At 43.1% G+C, this 20,465-nt stretch overlaps 2 protein-coding genes across 2 annotated transcripts; one reads left to right on the top strand and one right to left on the bottom strand.

The window, feature by feature from the left end:
* Positions 1 to 7,015: 7,015 nt before the first annotated feature.
* On the top strand, positions 7,016 to 9,361 carry inha (inhibin subunit alpha; the record flags this gene model as incomplete). Its single annotated transcript, XM_080720569.1, has 3 exons — positions 7,016 to 7,328; positions 8,232 to 8,689; positions 9,074 to 9,361. The coding sequence occupies 3 exons, from the start codon at positions 7,016 to 7,018 to the stop codon at positions 9,359 to 9,361; spliced, it is 1,059 nt and encodes a 352-aa protein (XP_080576695.1).
* A 7,661-nt stretch (positions 9,362 to 17,022) lies between these two features.
* LOC308280305 (gap junction gamma-1 protein-like) lies at positions 17,023 to 20,014 on the bottom strand (the record flags this gene model as incomplete). Its single annotated transcript, XM_080720564.1, has 4 exons — positions 17,023 to 17,711; positions 18,475 to 18,703; positions 19,308 to 19,429; positions 19,897 to 20,014. The coding sequence occupies 4 exons, from the start codon at positions 20,012 to 20,014 to the stop codon at positions 17,023 to 17,025; spliced, it is 1,158 nt and encodes a 385-aa protein (XP_080576690.1).
* Positions 20,015 to 20,465: the final 451 nt, after the last annotated feature.

Raw genomic sequence — 20,465 nt, 5'->3', positions numbered from 1 at the left:
AACTTGATTCAATGATTCAACTAAATTCACTGATGGATGAATTGCAACTGTCAGATGTGCAAATCTGTGTTATTAGTAATGATGTCAACGGTTTGTGTTGTGTGACGTCAGACCAGAGCTCTGGTCGACGTGAATAAATAAGATGTGACAGTTTTTAAACGTCACATTTTAGAGAAAGAGCGGAAGGAGGAGATCGAATATGTTAGTCTTTCCAGCCAGCAGGCGACAAAGAAAGGCCTTCCAATTTACAGTACAAGTTGCAGCAGCGGTGTTCTGAGTACACCTTCACGTCTCGGGTCCTCCTCCATAAAACTTGAAGAGGAGCCCCAACAACCTCTACTGTCGACGATGAGCAATAGACAGCTTCCCTCATCTTCCTGTCGGACAATCACCAGCTGTTTAACCAGCCAGCAACAAGGAGATTCAGACCAACCAAGATCTTGCGAGGACTTCAACGCAGCATTTGATGACCTACACAGGAAAGAAAACCTCTTGTGTGATAAGAGTTTCATTAAGGTATCGACACCAAATGTCCAGCATGTCCACTCCAAAGAAAGACCTTTCCAGTGTCAAACATGTGACAAGGGATTCAGTCAGTTAGTTAACCTGAAGACACATCAGCGTGTCCACAGTGGAGAAAAACCCTTCGTGTGTAAACAGTGTGACAAGAGTTTCAGTGTGTTAGGTAACCTGAAGACACACCAGCGTGTCCACACTGGAGAAAAACCCTTTGTTTGTAAACAGTGCAACAAGGGTTTCAGTGTGTTAGTTTCTCTGAAGAATCACCAGCGTGTCCACAATGGAGAAAAACCCTTCGTCTGTAAACAGTGTGACAAAGGTTTCAGTGAAATAGGGACTCTGAAGACACATCAGCGTGTCCACAGTGGAAAAAGACCCTTTGTGTGTAAACAGTGTGACAAAGGTTTCAAAGACTTAGGGACTCTGAAGAGACACCAGCGTATCCACAGTGGAGATAAACCCTTTGTGTGTAAGCAGTGTGACAAAGGTTTCAGGCAGTTAGGGACTTTGAAGAGACACCAGCGTATCCACAGTGGAGAAAAAACCTTTGTGTGTAAGCAGTGCGACAAGGGTTTCAGTGTGTTAGGTTCTCTGAAGAATCACCAGCGTATCCACAGTGGAGATAAACCCTTTGTCTGTAAACAGTGTGACAAGGGTTTCAGAGAGTTAGGTCACCTGAAGAAGCACCTGCAGCACATCCACACTGACATGCAACGAAACACGATGATCCAGCCTTATGCACAACTCTAGTTTTTTGAAGTGGTGAAAGCCGCTTCCAAGGAGTGGCTTTGTATGTCCCGTACATGTTCCGTTCATTGGATTGGTCAGCATTGGATTTCTGTTACGTACATGTCCCGTGCATGTTTTTGAGGATTGGGCAAGCTTCATATGACAATTTGGCTCTCCAGACAAAATCATTCATTCAAAATCAATCATTCATTCATTCAGAACTGGAACTAAAGCACATAGAAAGTATAGATCTAGAACACATAGAGAGCAGAGCAGGCCTCTCATTCTTTGTACCTTAATGACCAAACTAATAGATAAAACAGAAATAAAAAGTACGGCATGACATCACAGGTTCAATAAAAGTTACTTTTAAATATAAATCCATGAATGTCCCTTTGTCTGTCTGTGCTGGTTATTATCTATCTATAAATGCGACAAATCTCTGTCTGTCTGTCTGTCTGTTTGTTTGTAATCCGCGTATCTCGAGAACCGTTCGTCCCACCGGCTTCAGATTTGGCACGCGCGTTCCCCGCCGCAGCGCGGAGTGCAGTGCCGGGCCTCGACCCGACCCGACTCGCGGTTTTCCGAAACCGGCGCGAAACGTTCGGAATCTCCTTATGCGGAGCTGATTGTTGACATCAGGCTGTTCCGGAGGAAATCGGCGCAAGCGCTGAGTCATTGTGACATCACTTCATAAAAGGCATTCATGGGGTTTGCATTAAAGGGTGGGGCATTCATTCCCTATTTCAAATTCGGCACGTGCGTTCCCCACCGCAGCAGGTAGTGCAGTGCTCGGCCTCGACCCGACCCGACCCGATACACGATTTTCTGGAACCAGCACGAAAGGTTCGGATTCTGATGTCTGACATCAGGATTTTCCGGAACTGGCACTGTGTCTGCATAGATCTCCATTTATGGGCATAAAATGGATGCAGACAGACAAATACAGATATCTCCATATATGAGCATAAATGGACAGTTGGACACAGGCAAACAGATGGTCAAAGATCTCCATATATGGGCATAAAGTGATCGCAGACAGACAGATACAGATATCTCCATATGGGCATAAATGGACACAGGCAAACAGATGGTCAAAACGGGTCCTATGACAACAGGTATAATGGGGTTTGCATTAAGTTTGTCTCCTCCTCCATCTGTTTGTCTGTGTCCCTTTATTCCCATTATGGAGATCTCTGTATCTGTCTGTGCCTCCGACTGTGTTGCAGACACAGTGCCGGTTCCATTATACCTGTTGTCATAGGACCCGTTTTGACCATCTGTTTGAAAAAGCGACAGAAATCTCATATATGGGCATAAAATGGACGCAGATAAACAGATATCTCCATATATGGCATATATGGGCATACAATGGATGCAGAATCACAAAGATCTCCATATACGGGCATAAAAGGGACACAGACAGACAGATACAGAGATCTCCATATATGGGCATAAAATGGACGCAGATAGACAGATATCTCCATATATGGGCATATATGGGCATAAAATGGACCCAGAACTATAACTGCAGTGATCTCCATATATGGACATAAAATGGACACCGACAGACAGACAGATACAGATATCTCCATATATGGGCATAAATGGACACAGGCAGACAAATGGTCAAAACGGGTCCTATGAAAACAGGTATAATGGGGTTTGCATTAAAGGGCGGGGCATTCATTCCCTATTTACATTGTTCCGAGTTGGCCAGGTCGCCCCAGCTTCTAGTGTTGTTAAATTACAGTAAAATAACTACAAATGCATAATTTTACAAAATGGTCACTTTAACAAGGTACCATAATTGTACTCTCCACACTTGTATTCTCCCCATCTTGACACAATGGTATATTCCCAGTTTCCGCAGGTCAGCTGCACAGGTGCAATGCATTATTATTGTTAATTGTGGCACGTTTACTAACATGCCATAAGTTTAGCTGCACTTGAACAACTGTTCCAGGCTGCCCAAGAAACTGTAGAAACGGAGGAAAAAATAAAATGTAGGCCTACTTCTTAAAATAAATGTATCATGACCTGTTGCACGCGCGTGAAGGCACGCGTGCAAGACACCAGTCATGTTGCCATCCATACCTTAGCTTTTTCTGAACTGACACCACTGCATATTGGTACTCCATATGTGGAGCTACCCGACATATCCTACTGACTTGATTGGGTCAGACCTCATGGACTCCATATTTGGACCAGGACGATCTTTAGCTCCATATATGGAGCCGGCAAAGACATCTATTGCTGGCATCAGTCTAATGTAGAACTCCATTATATGACATAGCCAGGGGCGTCGCACTGAATTCTTGGCCCTGGGTACAAGGATTCACTGCGGGCCCCCCATGAATGTTCTACATAGGGGGAGGGGGTTTAACCCATTTAGACTGGGAACGCATTATTTTTTTGCTTTAACTATTGAAAAATAGCAGATATACAAGCTCACAGCGCGGCACCGAGTGCCGCGCTGCGAGCCTGTAGATCTCTTATTTTGATTTATTTTTTTATTTTTTGGTCAGTAGTGCTCAAACTTTTTCATGTGAATGACCTCCAAAATGATATGTACTTGGCCACGGACCCCCATCTCAAAATATTTAGCTCCAGGGACCCCCCAGAAGCGAAATTTGAGTTACAAATGTTCGCTTAAAATACAATTATTCAAAGATGTGCACACATTTTCAAAAATAGCAGATCTACAAGCTTGCAGCGAGGCACTCGGTGGCGCGCTGTGAGCTTGTATATCTGCTATTTTACAATAGCTAAAGTATAAAATAATTAAGGCCCCTCCACCTTGGGCCCTAGTAACTCAGCCCCTAAACCCCCCCCTTGTGACGCCCCTGGACATAGATGACATATCGTGACATGAGTGTTGTCACAAGCACACAGTCAAGCACTATAGAGGGATTTTGAGTGACAAATTAAACTTAAAGAGGATTTTGAGTGACAAACAAATTGAAGAGGGATTTAGAGTGACGGACAGGATCTGGTAGCTTCCATACTAAGTAGCGACCTACGGTCGCAATAATATCAAAAGACATTTTCAGATATATTCACGAGAGGGGTGGAGTATGTGAGACTCAACAATACAGACGTAGCGGTAACGTCTAGGAATTAATCACGGATAACGAGACAGCTCACCCAAACAACATCAAGCCGGGTCGGAGGTGCAGCGCACAGCTGTAGCGGCTGGGGAGACGAAGCATTGGGTTATTAATCAAGGCCAGGTGTTTTTTACCCCTTCATGTTGTAGTGTAGTATCAGTCACATTTGTATAGACTGTGTTACATTCTAGGTTTTATCTGTCTCTGGAATGAAGCTTCACTTTTCCCACAAGGTGTTCTATTCAGCTGTTCTCTTCACATGGCAGCTTGGTTCAGAAACAAACTTTCACAGCAGCTGTCAAGGTTGCCTTTGACCGTTTAAATCAGGGGTCTTCAACGGTTTCAGGCCAAGGACCCCTTAGTTGAGCGAGAGATGAAGCCCCCACAACCTGTTCATAGATTCCATATAGTTTCATCTTTTAACAGCCCAATCATCAGTGTATTTTGGATTCATGGCAATTTGTGTTTTCAGATATTTAACTTGACCTTTCACTCTGTACTTAGTCTGCTTTTTCCCCCTCTACACCAAACTTGAATCTTGCCGAAAATAGACGATCTACAAGCAGCGCAGCGCGAGGCGTTGTGAGTTTGTAGATCTGCTATTTTTGGTTCTCAGAATATGGCACTAAAAAGGATTGGAAGATTTGGAGGACCCCCTGTAGTAACTCTAAGGACCCCCTAGAGTTACTAGGAAGAATATAGCGTAGATAACGAGATAGGAGGTTTTGGGGGCGTGGAGGTCAGGTGTGTGTGTGTGTGTGTGTGTGTGGAGGGGGGAGGCGTTGGGGGTCATGTCATGAATAAAAGGAAGTTTACATTTTGTCATGTTTGACTTGAAACGAAAAACTGAGTTTTTAAGTCAATAATACATATTTTCGGCAGAAGCTCATCAAAATAAATTATAAAACAATGGACGGCAATAAGGTTTTCTTCCATAATATTTAGTTTTACTGTGCCTTGTAAAACTATACCCAATTTCACTGGAGAGGTAACTGAAAAGTTTGGGGAAAAGACTTCCTATTTGAAAAAGCAGAAGAAATATTTTCTACAGGGCTTCGGTTCATATTTAATTAATTTGTTTTTAACCCATTTAGGTCTAGAATTATTGAATGCTTTAACCAGTGAAAAATAGCAGATATACAAGCTCTTAATACGCAAGCTTGTAGATCTGCTATTTTTTTTAAAGTCTTAAAAATGTGTGCAAATCTTTGACTATGTATTTTCAAAGCGAACGTTTGTAACTCAAATTTTGCTTCTGGGTGGTCCCTGGAACTAAAAATGCATACCATTTTGGGGGTCCTTCACATGAAAAGGTTTGAGAACCACTGACACAGTAGTCTCTCAAGAACAGACTAGCTGAGCTCCATTTAAGTGAAAAGGACCTTTTCTTTGACGATGGCTGGCCAAATTGCTGACATAGAAACATAGGTTTTTTCAAAAAGTCTTAGAAGGATTCAAAAGACACTTATAGAATCGGGTCAACATTCAAATTTTCACGATTTTTCAAAAATAGCAGATCTACAAGCTCGCAGCGCGGCACTCGGTGCCGCGCTGTGAGCTTGTATATCTGCTATTTTTCAATAGTTAAAGCATAAAATAATGATACACAATAATGTGTACCCGGGTTTTAATTAGCAACAGTTCGTATTTCCTCATGAACCAGACAGTACGCTGTGTGAAACAGTCACAGAACAGTGCTCAAGGTCAGCATGTGCAAGCAGGGACGTGCTGGGCCCCTGATTCAGCCTGGGAAAAAGAGTTGTAGAGGCCCTCATTGCGCGCTATAGAGAGAGATCTCTCTCTATAGCGCTGCTGCTACACAAAGATTTGCCATTTCAGATCATGACAAGTGACAAGCCAGTGGGCCAATTACATGAGTTATATTTCGTCATTGACGGGTGGAAACCTTGTATGTCCAAAACCATTTTAAAAATGATTTAAACTAGTGAAAACAGCCGATCTACAAGCACACAACGGGCGTTGTGTGCTTGTAGATCTGCAGTTTTCACTACTTTTGTGCAATGGCCTTGTATGATGAAGCAGGGCTTTGCGAAAAAAATGTATACATCTGAAACTTGGAGATACGAGGTTTCTGCCCGACAGTGACGATTTACTTTGTTGGCCGCCCAGCCCCCAAAATGGAACGAAAGCCGATATTTTTTTTTTTCCTAATGGCCGGCCTGGAACGGCTGGGAATGAACCGGCCGTTCGAGAGTTGTTCCGCTTTTACCAATGGCCAGCACGTCCCTGTGTGCAAGCTTCCTTTCTGTCCACTGGCAACACGATAATGACCCAGTCTGTAGTCGAGCTCCTTCGTGCGCAAACACACAGATAACAGCGCGAACATACCCAAACAACGACGTCACAGAGATAGGGAGGGACAGCTGGAGACCTGCCTACAGGTTATTTCAGCAGAATAAGTCAAAATGAAAGCATTGAGGAGTGACTTTGTGAGAGAAAAAACAACTGCGATATGTCTGCGAGAGACTGTTTGATTTTTATGCACTCAATTATTCTGTGAAACCGGCTTTTTCATCACTACTTGGCCGATTCATGCAGTATTCAAAACTATTGACTGCACACTGAAGCATTTGGACCCCAAGCCCCCCTTTTCTTTGTTTTAGGACTTTGAGACAAGTGTAAATCACTTTTTAACAATGTTGAAGAGGCTTCAGCACCTGCCCTGCGTTGCGCTTCTCCTAAGCTCCGCGTGGACGACTATCGTGACGCAGTCCTGCACAGAGGGTGACGAGCCACCTCGTGACGTGGTGCTGGCCTGGTTCAAGGACCGGGTGCTGCAGGGCTTGGGCCTGCAGCGGCCCCCTGTGCCCGGCGTGCAGGGACCTGACGGGGACACGGCGAGGTCAGATGCCAGGCAGCGGCACACAAGGTCATCCAGGGTGGACCAGCGCCATCGCCGACACCCCCAGCCCTCAGAAACATCACAGATTATTGTCTTCCCCAGTGCTGGTGAGAAGCTTTGTCTTATAAGCCCTTTACTGCAGGGGTCTTCAACAGGGGGTCCGGGACCCCTAGGGCAGTGTTTCTCTACCACTGTGCCTGGGGACCTTTGGTGTGCCCCTGAGAAGGGTCAAGTGTGCCCCTTGAAACAGCTTGAAAGCCAGTATTGTATTTATCATTTTAAAAATGATTTAAACTAGTGAAAACAAACAGCCGATCTACAAGCACACAACGCCTCGCGGTGCGAGGCGTTGTGTGCTTGTAGATCTGCTGTTTTCACTACTGTTGTGCGACAGACTTGTATAATGAAGCAGGGCTTTACTTTGCGAAGAAACTTACAAATTTGAAACTTGGACATACAAGGTTTCTTCCCGACAGTGACGATATTTACACCCCCGTATTATGTTGGTGTGCCCATGGATTCTTGGGACGTGAAAAGTGTGCCCATGTAGAAAAAAGGTTGAGAAACACTGCCCTAGGGGGTCCCCCAAATCCTCCAACTTGAACCCTAGTGTCCATATTCAGAGAACTGTAGCCACAAATAGCATATCTAAAAGCTCTATCTGTGATTTTGTAGATCGAGCTATTTTCAGCAAAGAGGTTTGGTGTAGAGGGGAAAAAGAACAGACCAAGTACAGAGTGAAAGGTCAAGTTAAGTATTGACGGTTCAAGTGGTTAAATATCTGAAAACACAAATGGACATGAATCCAAAATAACACTGATGATTGTGCTGTGACTGTCAAACAAGTAAACTATGGAATCTATGAAAAGGTTGTGGGGGTCCCTGCTTCGTCTCTATCTCAACTAAGGGGTCCTCGGTTTGAAAACGTTGAAGACCCCTGCTCTACTGCATGCATGTGCACCAATTCTTAATAAAACCATCTTTTGCTCCATGTTCGAAATATCTTTCAGACTCTCTCCCCGGCTCCGAGGAAACCACCTCCTCCAGCTGTTTCACCTACTACTTCCAGCCGTCCCTGAACAGCCAGGAGTCCCTGGTCACCTCGGCCCATTTCTGGTTCTACGCGGGGGAGGAAGGAGCCACGTCCAACTCCTCTGCCCCTCTGTTCATCCTCACCGCGGAGCAGCGTCTGCTCCAGGCGGCCGAGGCCCCGTCCAGGGCGACCCCGGACGGCTGGGTCACCTACCACCTGGGGCGGGACCTCCAAGACGCCATCTCGGAAGGGCCGTTTGTGCTGCAGGTGCGCTGCGCGGCCTGCGAGTGCCACGCCAACGAGTCGGACAAGCTGCCCTTCGTTCACCTTCACGCCGGCCCGCGGGGCGGCCCCGACCGCTCGCCGCGCCGCACGGCCGGAGGCCCCGTCCCCTGGTCGCCCTCCGCCGTGGACTTGCTACAGCGCCCCTCGCAGGTAGGGATGGGACGCTAGGCGATATTATCGCTTATCGTGATAAAAAACTCTCACGGTAATCGGGGAGATTTTATTTATCGTGATATCGTACTCCGCCATGCACTGGGATCGATTCACCTTTTATTTGCGGAGCTGCTTAAAAGGTACTTGTAATATATGTAGGCCTACTTGATAGTCTTTTTTTCACTCTCTATCAAATATCTAAAGAAAAATAGCAGATCTACAAGCTCACAACCGAGCTTGTAGATCAGCTATTTTTTGGCAAATGTTCCGCCCAGGATAATGGATTTTGATTATCGCGATAATAATATCGTAAATCGCAATTTCTTTTTGTCACGATAATCGGGATATGACATTTTCATATCGTCCCATCCCTACTCGCAGGACAGACCGCAGCACAGCGACTGCAACCGCGAGGACATCGAGATCAACTTCGAGGAGCTGGGCTGGGACAACTGGATCGTCCACCCCAAGGCGCTGACGTTCCAGTACTGCGTGGGGAACTGCTCGGCGTGGGACCGCGCCGCCTCCGTGCTGGGGATCAAGCAGTGCTGCGCGCCGGTCCCCGGGACCATGAAGGACCTGAGGATCACCACCACGTCGGACGGAGGGTACTCCTTCAAATACGAGACCCTGCCCAACATCATAGCGGAAGAGTGCACCTGCATCTAGGTCAGGGGTCTTCAACGGTTTCAGGCCGAGGAGCCCTTAGTTGAGAGAGAGATGAAGCAGGGACGGGGGGTACAACCTTATCATAGATTCCATATAGTTTCATCGTTTGACAAGCACAATCATCAGTGTATTTTGGATTCATGTCAATTTGTGTTTTCAGATATTTAAGTCAATACTTAATAAACTTGACCTTTCTCTCTGTACTTAGTCTGCTCTTTTCCCCCTCTACACCAAAGCTCTCGCTGCGAGGCGTTGTGAGCTTTTAGCTATTTTTGGCTAAAGTTCTCCGAATATGGAGTGGTTAATATAAAAAAGGAGGAAAAAGCTTTCTATCACTCAAAGATTTGGAGGACCCCCTGTAGTAACTCTGAGGACCCCCTAGGGGTCCCGGACCCCCTGTTGAAGACCCATGATCTAGGTTATTGTGTGCAGGCTGAATGATTGCTTAAAATAGATACATTGCCTTTATATCATTATACGAAATCACCAATTACAAACTGAAGCACAAGCATTAACAAATCCATCGACTTTATGGTTGAGTTGTCAAGGAGCAGTGGTGGACAGTAACTTGTACAAAAGTACTGAAGGCAACTTAAATACATTTTTGAGGTACTTTTACTTTACTGGAGTATTTCAATTTTTCTGTACTTTTACTTCTACTCCACTACATCTGTGGCAAATATTGTGTAAATGATAAATGGTGCATTTATATAGCGCTTTCGCTTTATATAGATTGTGCATTACATTCACGCACACATTCATACACCGGTGGTGGAGGAAACCATGCAAGGCATCAACCTGCTCACCGGGAGCAACTAGGGGTTCAGAGTCTTGCCCAAGGACTCTTCGACATTAACTCTGGGGGAGCCCGGATTCGAACTGGGAACCCTTCGGGAACCCTTCGTGCTCTAATGACGGTTTCTCTATACCCCTGAGCTATACCTCCCCAAATAAGTGTTTTTACAATTATTTGAAAACATAGTTACTTTGTAGATTTTGATTATTGTTATTTCTTTTGTAACATTGTTTTTATTAAAGATTGCACTCAAACAACACATTACAGGGGTTGACATTATATACTTTCTTAATTTTGATTATTACAAAACATACATTACTGTATCCACTTCAGCCCTATTTAAACTTTTGCAATTTGAAACTAAACTGCACTCTGTCGAGGTGCCAACTTGCATCTTGTGCACTCGTGTCCATGTATGGTCTACTTGTGCGCCAGCAGAGCGTGCTGTGTTATTGATATCAGGTCACCAAGCATGCGAGTATGTGGGTACGAGACATCTAGAGGGTTAATTATATCGCACTTGTTGGTCGGTGACATCACCGAGAACGCTGCTCCTCCACCTAGGGCTGTCTGTCACGATTATGACATTTTACATGACGATTAATTGTCACTCAAATATTTACGATTAACGATTTAACTGTGTTTCTGTCACTGACAATTACATTCCTGTTTGGCTTGTAGGCTTTGACGTTGCAGATATGACATAACCTAAATATACAAAGAAATTACTGACATATTTGACGACTTTACACTCGAAAAAGAACCTTGATAGTGGAAATATTTCCACAATTTTTGAAAATGTTTTGAATTTTTCAACATGTAAACGATTGACAAAATAATTGCGATTTATGTCAAATAATGGCGATTAGACGATTATGTAATAATTGTGACAGCCCTACCTCCACCCACCCCCACCCATCTCCAGCCACCTCCAACCACTTTCAACCACCTCCACCCACATATACACACACATTCCTCCACCGCCATCCACCTCCCCTCAATCAACTCCATCTACCTCCACCCACTTTCACCCACCTCCATCCATTTATATCAGGCAGCACTTGTTAATGGTGACATCACCAAGAATGCTGGTCCCTCATTGGCTGTTGATGGTGACATCCCCAGGAATGCTGGTCCCTGATTGGCTACAGGCACCAACACAAACAGATACATGACAAAACACAGTACTTGCACACTCTGCTGGCGCAAGTAAATAGGCTATCTGTACAAGCTTGTGAGCTTGTAGATCTGCCATTTATAAAACGCCAAGATGCCAATACTTTTGTATTTTTTCTCAAGTTAAATTTGATAACCACTTCTACAGTAACAGATGTAGTGCATAGTTGCAGTATTGATACTTTTACTTATTTGAGTATTTTTCCACCTGTGAGACAGAGAACATGTCACCCAATTGAGAGTATTGGCGCCACCTGTCCACTCAAATGTGGGGTGGTGGTGGTGGTGGTGGTGGTGGGGGGGGGGGGGGGGGGGGGGGGGGGGGGTTCCAGGGAGATCCCCAGCTAAATAATTGATAGTTAATCTTCACCATTATTACTTGTACAATTAAATTCAACTAGAGAAATCCATCAGTTTCACCGTTTTATCAATATACATGCCATACAAACAAGAGCCTAAAGAATTCTGGACCAATTGACACGCAGACCATATCAGACCAGATAATGGGAGCGTGACGATATTGCGACATAACATTTGTCCGATGTTCCGTTTGTTCGACGAGGGTGAATGTTTAACCATGGTGAAATACTAAACTGCCAAGGACCCCCAAATTGACACTTATTAGTCGGCAGACCCCCTTAAGATTTTTTTTTTACGGCTCTAGCAGTTGATTCACAACCATTTTAATTTCAAGGAACCCCCAGTTTGACATACTTTAGGGTAACAGACCCCCATTTAATGGCATTTCTATCTGAGACCCCAATTTATATTGTAAAATCAATGTTCATTTAACTCGTGAGAGTGTACAAATGGAACCAAATTGAGGGAAAAACAGCCCCCTCTGTTTTGTTCCTTTCTGTTCTTGAGATTAAGGTCCATTTGGTTCCGTTTGTAGGCTACACTCTGAGTAACAGACCCAGAAAGGTCCATCCCTTTGGCTCCTAACTATCATTTAGCTGGGGAGCACCTGGAACTCCCTCAAGGACCCCTGGGGGTCCCCAGACGCCACTTTGAGAACCAATGGTCTAGCCTACTCTGTCGCAATAAAGAAATCCAATAAAACTGTCCACTTGTCATTGAAAGCTTGTAGGTCTTGACTTAGTACTTGCGCTACACCTTTAGAGGGCAGTGTTGGCTACACTTCCAAGACAGCATAGTGCCGTGGGAGATGACAGGTAACCAAGCCTTGCTAGAGCCAACATAGAAAATGTAGTTTACCTCTATTCAATCATTAAAATGGAGAATGTCATTAGGACAACCAAAGTCACACATAAGAGCATAGGTTTATACATTAATTTAGCATTTAAATTGTTAATTTAATGCATCCTCAAGTACAGTACTGAAATAGCCGTTTAACGATAAACCATTAAAACTCAATACCTTCTGAGTTTGACAAGTTTTCAAAGTTTATTTTCTCTGAACAGAATAATATCTAGTTACAAAATGCACAGAAGAGGAAATAAAATCAAATAAAGCAGTATGTAGTGTAAATTGGAATTTCAGAGTAGAACTGGAAGATTACAGGAAGGCCTACACCTCATCGTAATGCCTTCATTTATACTGTCGTACGATAGTTAAGAGCTCACCCATATCTATGACAACATGCTACAGAGCTCTGCCACTGACTGATGGCACTGCAAAGCTGCTCATTTCAGTGCGTAATCTCACACTTACACTATATACTCCTTCTGCTTGTCATTTGACCTTGCATTTTCATGCACAAATCAGTTGTTTACGATCCTTCCTTCTTTAAAAAGGTCATTTTTAAAGAGCTTTCGCCATGAGATAAGCAAAAAAAATAAAAAAATAAAATAAAAAAGAAAATACATAAATACATATACGTATATGGCTCCAAGTGAAGACTGTGTGGGGATTAATTTTTTGCTCACGTTGACTGTCGACTGCCTACACCTGTCCATTGCAGGTGTGCCAAACGGATTTACTAAAAAGAGCATTTGTTTGTATGGAACATTGCCAGACACATCGTACGACAAAGTATAAAATCCTGCTTCTCTCTGCAATAAAAACAAATAACTTAACAGCCAATAAGGGGTGCTTGTTTCAATTTTAAACAAAGACTTAAGGCATTTCTCTGATCCTCTGTGCTTACAAAATATATGTGTGCATTCAACAGAACACAACACAAAAACTGATTTCTGGTTAAAGTTACACGTACCTAGTTAGACAAATGTTAAAGTGCCGTTCCCTGCAGTCTTTTGAAATAAAATTCCGATAGTGATATTTACTTGTGAGAACTAAGGTAGCTGCAGTCTACACTTTAAATCTTAACCTTTGTGCCTGACGGAACAGGTCACGTAACAAGCTATTGATTTAAAGGAGCTATAGTCAACCTTTTCTTGAAAAACGGATGCTAAATAAAAAATAATGTTTGAAAATATTTTATTAAAAAAACAAATGTGTTTCTGTTCAAAAAGGCCACAAAAAGCGTAAAATAATGATAAAATAATAATTTTCGCAATTGACAGGCTGACACTTTGTTTACATCCTATCAATCCATATAAAAGAATAGAGTATGATGTAAACAAAGTGTCAGCCTGACAATTGCAAAAATGATTATTTTATCATTATTTTACGCTTTTTGTGGACATTTTTGAACAGAAACACATATATGAAGCATATTTTTTTGTAAAATGTTTTCAAAACATTTTTATTTTAGCATCCGTTTTTCAAGAAAAAGCTGGCTATAGCTCCTTTAAGTAATATGGAAGTTGTCATGAAAAAAAAAGGTAGACAGAATTCAAGCATTTCTCAGGTAAACGTTTTGGCTAACTTGAACAAACTAACGGCTTGGAACTTGGTGAAACAATGACAAACAATAATAAAGACCGACAATTATAAATATTATTGGAATTAAACTTGGTCCTTCCTGCATACTAAATAAATAATAAGTCCATGTCCATGCACGCACAAAAAACAAAAAAACAAACAAAAAAACAACAGAACCCATAGGCAGCATTCATTCTTTTCGGTCTTAATTACAGCCAGTAACAAGTCTTAACAGTGTGCAATTAACGCAACAATCCTTTCATTAGGAAAACTTAAAGTACAATTAGCACAACCGTTTGAAGATCAGTAAGGCTTCCAATGAACATGAACATGAGAACGTTGGCCCCCCCCCCCCAAAAAAAAGAAAGAATGGGATTGAAATAAAAGAGTGTGTACACAAGAACACTACGGGGCACTGTCAAGGTGTAGGTGTGGACCGGCAAGCTGAAACTCAAGACCAAAATATTTGGCAGAAATTCAAGTTGTGGCGTTGTGTACAAACGCAGCTCAGATTTGAGTCTTGTTTTTTTTTGGCCCTTTAATACTGACAAGGCATTTTTCCCTTTCATCCACTAACAAAACCAGACACACGCACAACAAGCATACACACTTCAGTCGCTCTCAGTGGTCTGACTGCATTCCCATAATGTGCTTCCCCCGTGTCCAGGGCCAGTAGAAATGACAAGACAGACGTCTTGAGTCTGGAAGCATGCATCGCTCAGGCATGTACTCCTAGGAAAGAAGAGGGTATCATTAGAAAACTGAAATCTATGATCTCTACAACGGTGGTTCTCAAACTTTGAAATTTGAAGGTCTCCCCTTAACAGTGGACGGTTCCATTTCTACACTGACAAAGTTACAGATTTGTAAGGGTCAATTTAGACCCCCATAAAAGGAACAGAGAGTCCCTGGAATCCACTTTGAGAACCACTGCTCTACTGTACATCACAACTACATCACAAAGACTGGGTTAGGGCTACACTCCCTAGGAGCCCCATTTCGACTGCAGCTTTAGCACCACACCACACTACACTACATAAAATTTGTATTACAACTATCCTAAATTATAATATACTAAAATGGATTATAACTGTGATTAGAATACACTATAAAGTATTAATGTATTACTATTATAATTATAATACACTATAATAGATTATAATAGAATCTATTATCATGTATTACAACTATATCCTGGTGTTCTAAATGAAAAGTCAGTGAGTGATCAGTCATTATGAAGTGTTTGGCCCTGTTTGGCCTAGCTCAGACCTACTCTAGATTGGATACTTTTTAGTACCATGTTTAGTACGACTTTCACACCACTCTACCCACGTCCTTGTAGTGGGAAAACCTGGCACAAGTGGGCGGTGTGGAGTTGGGCCTGTGGAAAAGGGGCTCAATTAAACGTAGCACCCATATTTTGGGCATAATTCTTTCCACCCCACAACAAATTGCGATGAGACTGACCTTGGTGTATTTTCACTATTCCTCATACAAAGCATACAGTGCCTATAGGAGTAGTTCATCCAGATCAATTACACACCCCATTAAGCTTGGTTTCTGTCACATTCATGAGCCAATAATTTGATAACCGGGTCATCAGTTAATGGATAAAAAAGAAAAAAGGGGAAAAAAAGGGGATGAAAGAAATGTATGGTAAATTCTTCTTGCAGATACTTGAGTTTCAATTGAAAGCATGCTGTTTTGTTGCCTTTTAGTAAATGTGAAGAGTTCCGTTCTTATACATCACATACTGTATCTGTAACAAACTCCAAATCCGTAATAACCTCTTTTGCTGCTGCTTTTTACTGAGGTTTTTGATTCTTGTGCTGTAATGCAGTTTAATTATATATCATCTTTTATTCATTCATTCAAGTTCCAGATTGCTTCATTAAAATAATGATTTTAATTAATATTACTAGAACATCTGCAGTGGTTAGAGGTAGTCTCCATAGTCAAAGACCCTACTGGTTGATAAGTAGTATTGTCACATCATCTCCCAAGGAGAGGCTGCAATTGCCTCTTGGACGAGTGGTAGAATGTGGGAGACCAGATTCAGATTCAGATTTCTTTATTAACCATTGTGTAATACACATAGGAATTTGCTTTGGCATACTACATTTTTCATAGTCACCACAGCAGCCATGGGCGGCGCTATCTTGGAGAGATATCCGAGGTAGTACATCAGCAGTGATGTTACTAGGTTTTCAATGTAATGGGTCCCGGGACCCACAGGTGGTCATTCAAGTGGGTCCCAGAAAAGTTTTATGAGTCCTCAATACAATGTTTTCGAGCACTGTGAGCTTGTAGATCGACTATTTTCAAAATATTTGCCTATTTCTTATATTTGTTTTACAATTTGGCTAATGTTTGAACTTAGAACTACTAAAACATATGCCCCTAATGAATTCGGGCGTGCAAAATGGCGTCGGAGGTTGGTGGAATAAAAACATTGATGTTTCTATCGCCTGTTTAAGACTTTCTACGTGGATTTTATTTGTGTTAACGTAGGGTAAAGTAGGATGCTTTCACCCATGAACAATGGTGGTGTCTGTGGAATTTTAAAATGTTTTTCTTTTACCGCGACCCGGTAAATTATTTTAACATGGACTCCAATGGAGGCGCATCCCCGGGACCCCAGGACCATGACATGAATGAGTCCCTGGGCGACTTGAATGAGTTTTTGATGCGGGATGCGCACGTAATGACATCACTACAGATTGAAGCTTTAACTCAAGTCTAATTACCCATTATTTAACTCTCTAATAACCATTTGTATGCCCTTTGTTTTGTATAAAGCCTTTTGATTTGTAGAATTAACCGCTTTTTCAAAGATTGCCGATCCACAAGCTCACAGTACGTTGTGATGCATTTGAAGCTTGTAGATCGGCTACTTACATTATCAGTTAATAATATTAGCTGTACCTTTATCGCTGAGTTCGTCATGGACGAAGTTGAGCCGGTTCTGATCAGCGGCAGCCTGCGCTGCAGCGTTGACATCAGGGCTGCTGCTACGTGATGGGCTCCCCCCCTCCTCCATCGGGTAGGCCAGGTCCAGGTGCTGCTGGGCCAACTTCATGTGCTGTCGCAGCCTCTCCAGCTCCCTGGGCGGTGGGCTGGCCCTGCCCGAGTCCCCCAGGGACCCTCCCTCCCTCAGCTTGCTGCAGTGATCCTTCTTGGTGACCGCGTGGTAACCCGGAGGGGCCATGGCGAGCGGGCGCCGTGTGGACGGGGCAGGAGGTCGCGGGTTCGACCTGAGAGTGGCGCGGCGGCGGAAGGTGTCGCGAAGGCCCCCTACGCCCAGGTGAACCATCTCGAGGCAGGTGAGGAGCAGGCAGAGGAAAGAGACTACATACATGATCAGGAGGAAGATTGTCTTCTCTGTTGGTCGTGAGATGTAACAGTCAACAGTGTGTGGGCAGGGGTCGCGCTTGCAGATGAAAGAGGGCAGCACCTCAAAGCCATACAGGGTGTACTGGCCAAAGAGGAAGGCCGCCTCGAAGGATGCACGCGACACCAGCTGGAACAAGTAGACCTTCATCAGTCCATCACGCAGGATCCGACGCCGTCCATCATGCTTCGCTGCACCACCTTGAAGGACAGACACGTGATCATAAACATCTGACCTGGATAATGCCACCAAGTTGTTTCATTCACCTTTATCGCAATCTGGTTGTGACGTTTTACATTAATGTTTAGAACAGGGGTTCCCAAACTTTTTTGTCTCAGGGCACCCCATTTTTTTTTTATCCGAGGCACCCCTACATTATAATTTTCACTCCCAGCACCTTATATTTATAGCATATCGTTGTTGTCGGGTGGAAACCCTGTATGTCCAAAACCGTTTGTTTTGCATTTATCATCTATAAAATAAACGAGTGAAAACAGCAGATCTACAAGCACGCATCGCGAGGCTTTGTGTGCTTGTAGATCGGCTGTTCTCACTAGTTTTGTGCGACAGTCTTGTATGATGAAGCGGGGCTTTGCTTTACCAAAAGACGTACAAATTTGAAACTTGGAGATACAAGGTTTCTGCCCGACAGTGACAATATTTTAGTGATTATGTTGCAAGGAAACCGTTGAGATTATAGCCATTTTGGTTAGAACTGACTGAAAATAACTTTGTACTTCAAGTTTAAAATGATACTAAATATTCTTTCAGGTGTCCAAATAAATTCCAAATACTATCAAATGATCTCGCGGCACCCCTGGACTGCCGTCGCGACACCCCAGGGTTCCCCGTCACCCACTTTGAAAACCCCTGGTTTAAATGGTGATGCCAGGATTACAGTGGTAAAACCAGTGGAATCTGACAATTAGCAACTTCAACTCAAGTTGAGAATGTTCATCTTACTTGCTGCAGGTGGCTCCTTCTCCTTCTCATGCTCAATCTCCTCCTCCATCATGGGATTGTCCTCGTCGAGATCCGCATCCTCGTAGTCCCGGTCCGGCCTGCTGTTCACAATAGGTATCCTCCTGCGCCCGCCATGGTTGAGGGGCCTGTAGTCGCTGTCCCCCATGCGGGCGATCTTGTGCATGGCAAAACCAAGGTACATGATGGTGGGCCAGGTAATCATGATGACCTGGATAGACAAATCATAAAATCATGTTTAGTGTAAAAACATTATTTGTAATTATTCTTTTAACCACTTAAAACCCCATTTTATTTTAATGCCAGGTCTAAATAACCAGCAAATTCAAATACTGCATCTAGTGCACTAAGAGTTGAGGCATTACATTTTCTATAACAATACACGGTTCTATTGTGAAAATAACAGATCTACAGGCTCACAGTTGTGAGGCGTTGTGAGCATGTAGATCGGCTATTTTCACAGTTTCTGCCACTAATATTTGACAATTTGGTCAATGTTTAATTTGTCATTTTAGAGCCATTAAAAAGTCCTTAAATTGTCACTTTAGAAATGTGCAGATGCCCTCTATAGACTTAAACGTTATGTTGGTTTGTTTACTGTTGAGTGAGAAAACTATTTGCATATTAAGTTAATCATCTGGGGACCCCACAAAATAATTTGGGGACTCCCGAGGGTCCCGTCCGGGCCGTCCCACAGGTTGAGAACCACTGCTGTAAGTGATACTTTTGTTAAAAAGCCCTATAATATTCCCCATGGCAACCAGTTAAAGGCCTAAAGATTTCCAGCATGTTTTATGTATAAAAAAACAGCTCACCTGAAATGACCAGAAGCGGACCATGGAGAGTGGAGCGAAGGCGTCGTAGCAGACGTTTTCACATCCAGGCTGCTGAGTGTTGCACGTGAACTGGCTCTGTTCATCGTGGTAGATGGTCTCACCTGGGGGTGGGCAATATGGTGATAATTATCGTTGAGACGGTACAATGTCTCCACGATATGCATTTTCAGAGGTATCGTACTGTAGCCTTGTAAAACATCCTGTTTAATCATTAATACAGACATTCATTGCAGAATTCAATTTGAACCTGCATTTTGGTCTAAATCAGTAGTTCTCAAACTTTAAAATGTCAAGGTCTCCATTTGACTCTGACAGTATACAAATGAAACCAAATGGACCCTTACGGGTCCATTTGGTTTCATTTGTATACTGTCAGAGTTACAGACTTGTAAAGTTCAATTTAGACCTCCCAAAAGGAACCCAGAGAGTCTAGTTTTTGTCAAGTACCTTGAAAAATAACCATAAAAACCAACGTGAAAAAGAATCGTGATAAAATCGTGTATCATGATACAGCTTGGGAAAATATCGTGATATTTTATTTTTCCATATCGCCCACCCCTAGTCTCACCTCCAACCGCGGTCAGCACAATGCGGAAAATGAGTAGCACCGTGAGCCACACCTTCCCCACGAAGGTGCTGTGGTTGGATATCTCATCCAAGAACCGTGTTATGAAGCTCCAACTCATGATGCCAATGTTCTATAGACCCGCGCTGGGAAGAGACAAGCAAAGAGATGTACACTGGTGATGAGAACCATTAAAGATCAGTGCTTTTTACTGTTCAACAACCAGTCACATCAAATAGCAAACAAGACAAACTGGGCATGTGGTAAACCTTTTGGGTGTATACGCCTGATTAAATACAAATGATCCACCCGACCTTGTAATACATTTAGTTCAATGTTAAAACACTATGTTATGTCGCCTGCCCAGGATAGCTTTGTGGCAAGTGCTTTAAACTTTGGGGATGAACGACTCAAGCATTTATTAAAAGTAAAAGACTGATAATGTCAAACATTAAGCTGAATTCATGTCGTGAGTGCTTTACTCGGGGGCTTTGGGACACAATTCATATAACAAAAAGCGTCAGTGCCGTGGTTGAAACCCATCAAATAAAAGCAATTTAAAAAATGTTTTA

This window comes from Nannobrachium achirus (assembly GCF_963921795.1).
Source record: "Nannobrachium achirus genome assembly, chromosome: 24".
Taxonomy (NCBI): domain Eukaryota; kingdom Metazoa; phylum Chordata; class Actinopteri; order Myctophiformes; family Myctophidae; genus Nannobrachium; species Nannobrachium achirus.
Note: the sequence above shows the minus strand (reverse complement) of the source record. Positions and strands in the feature narration are given on the sequence as shown.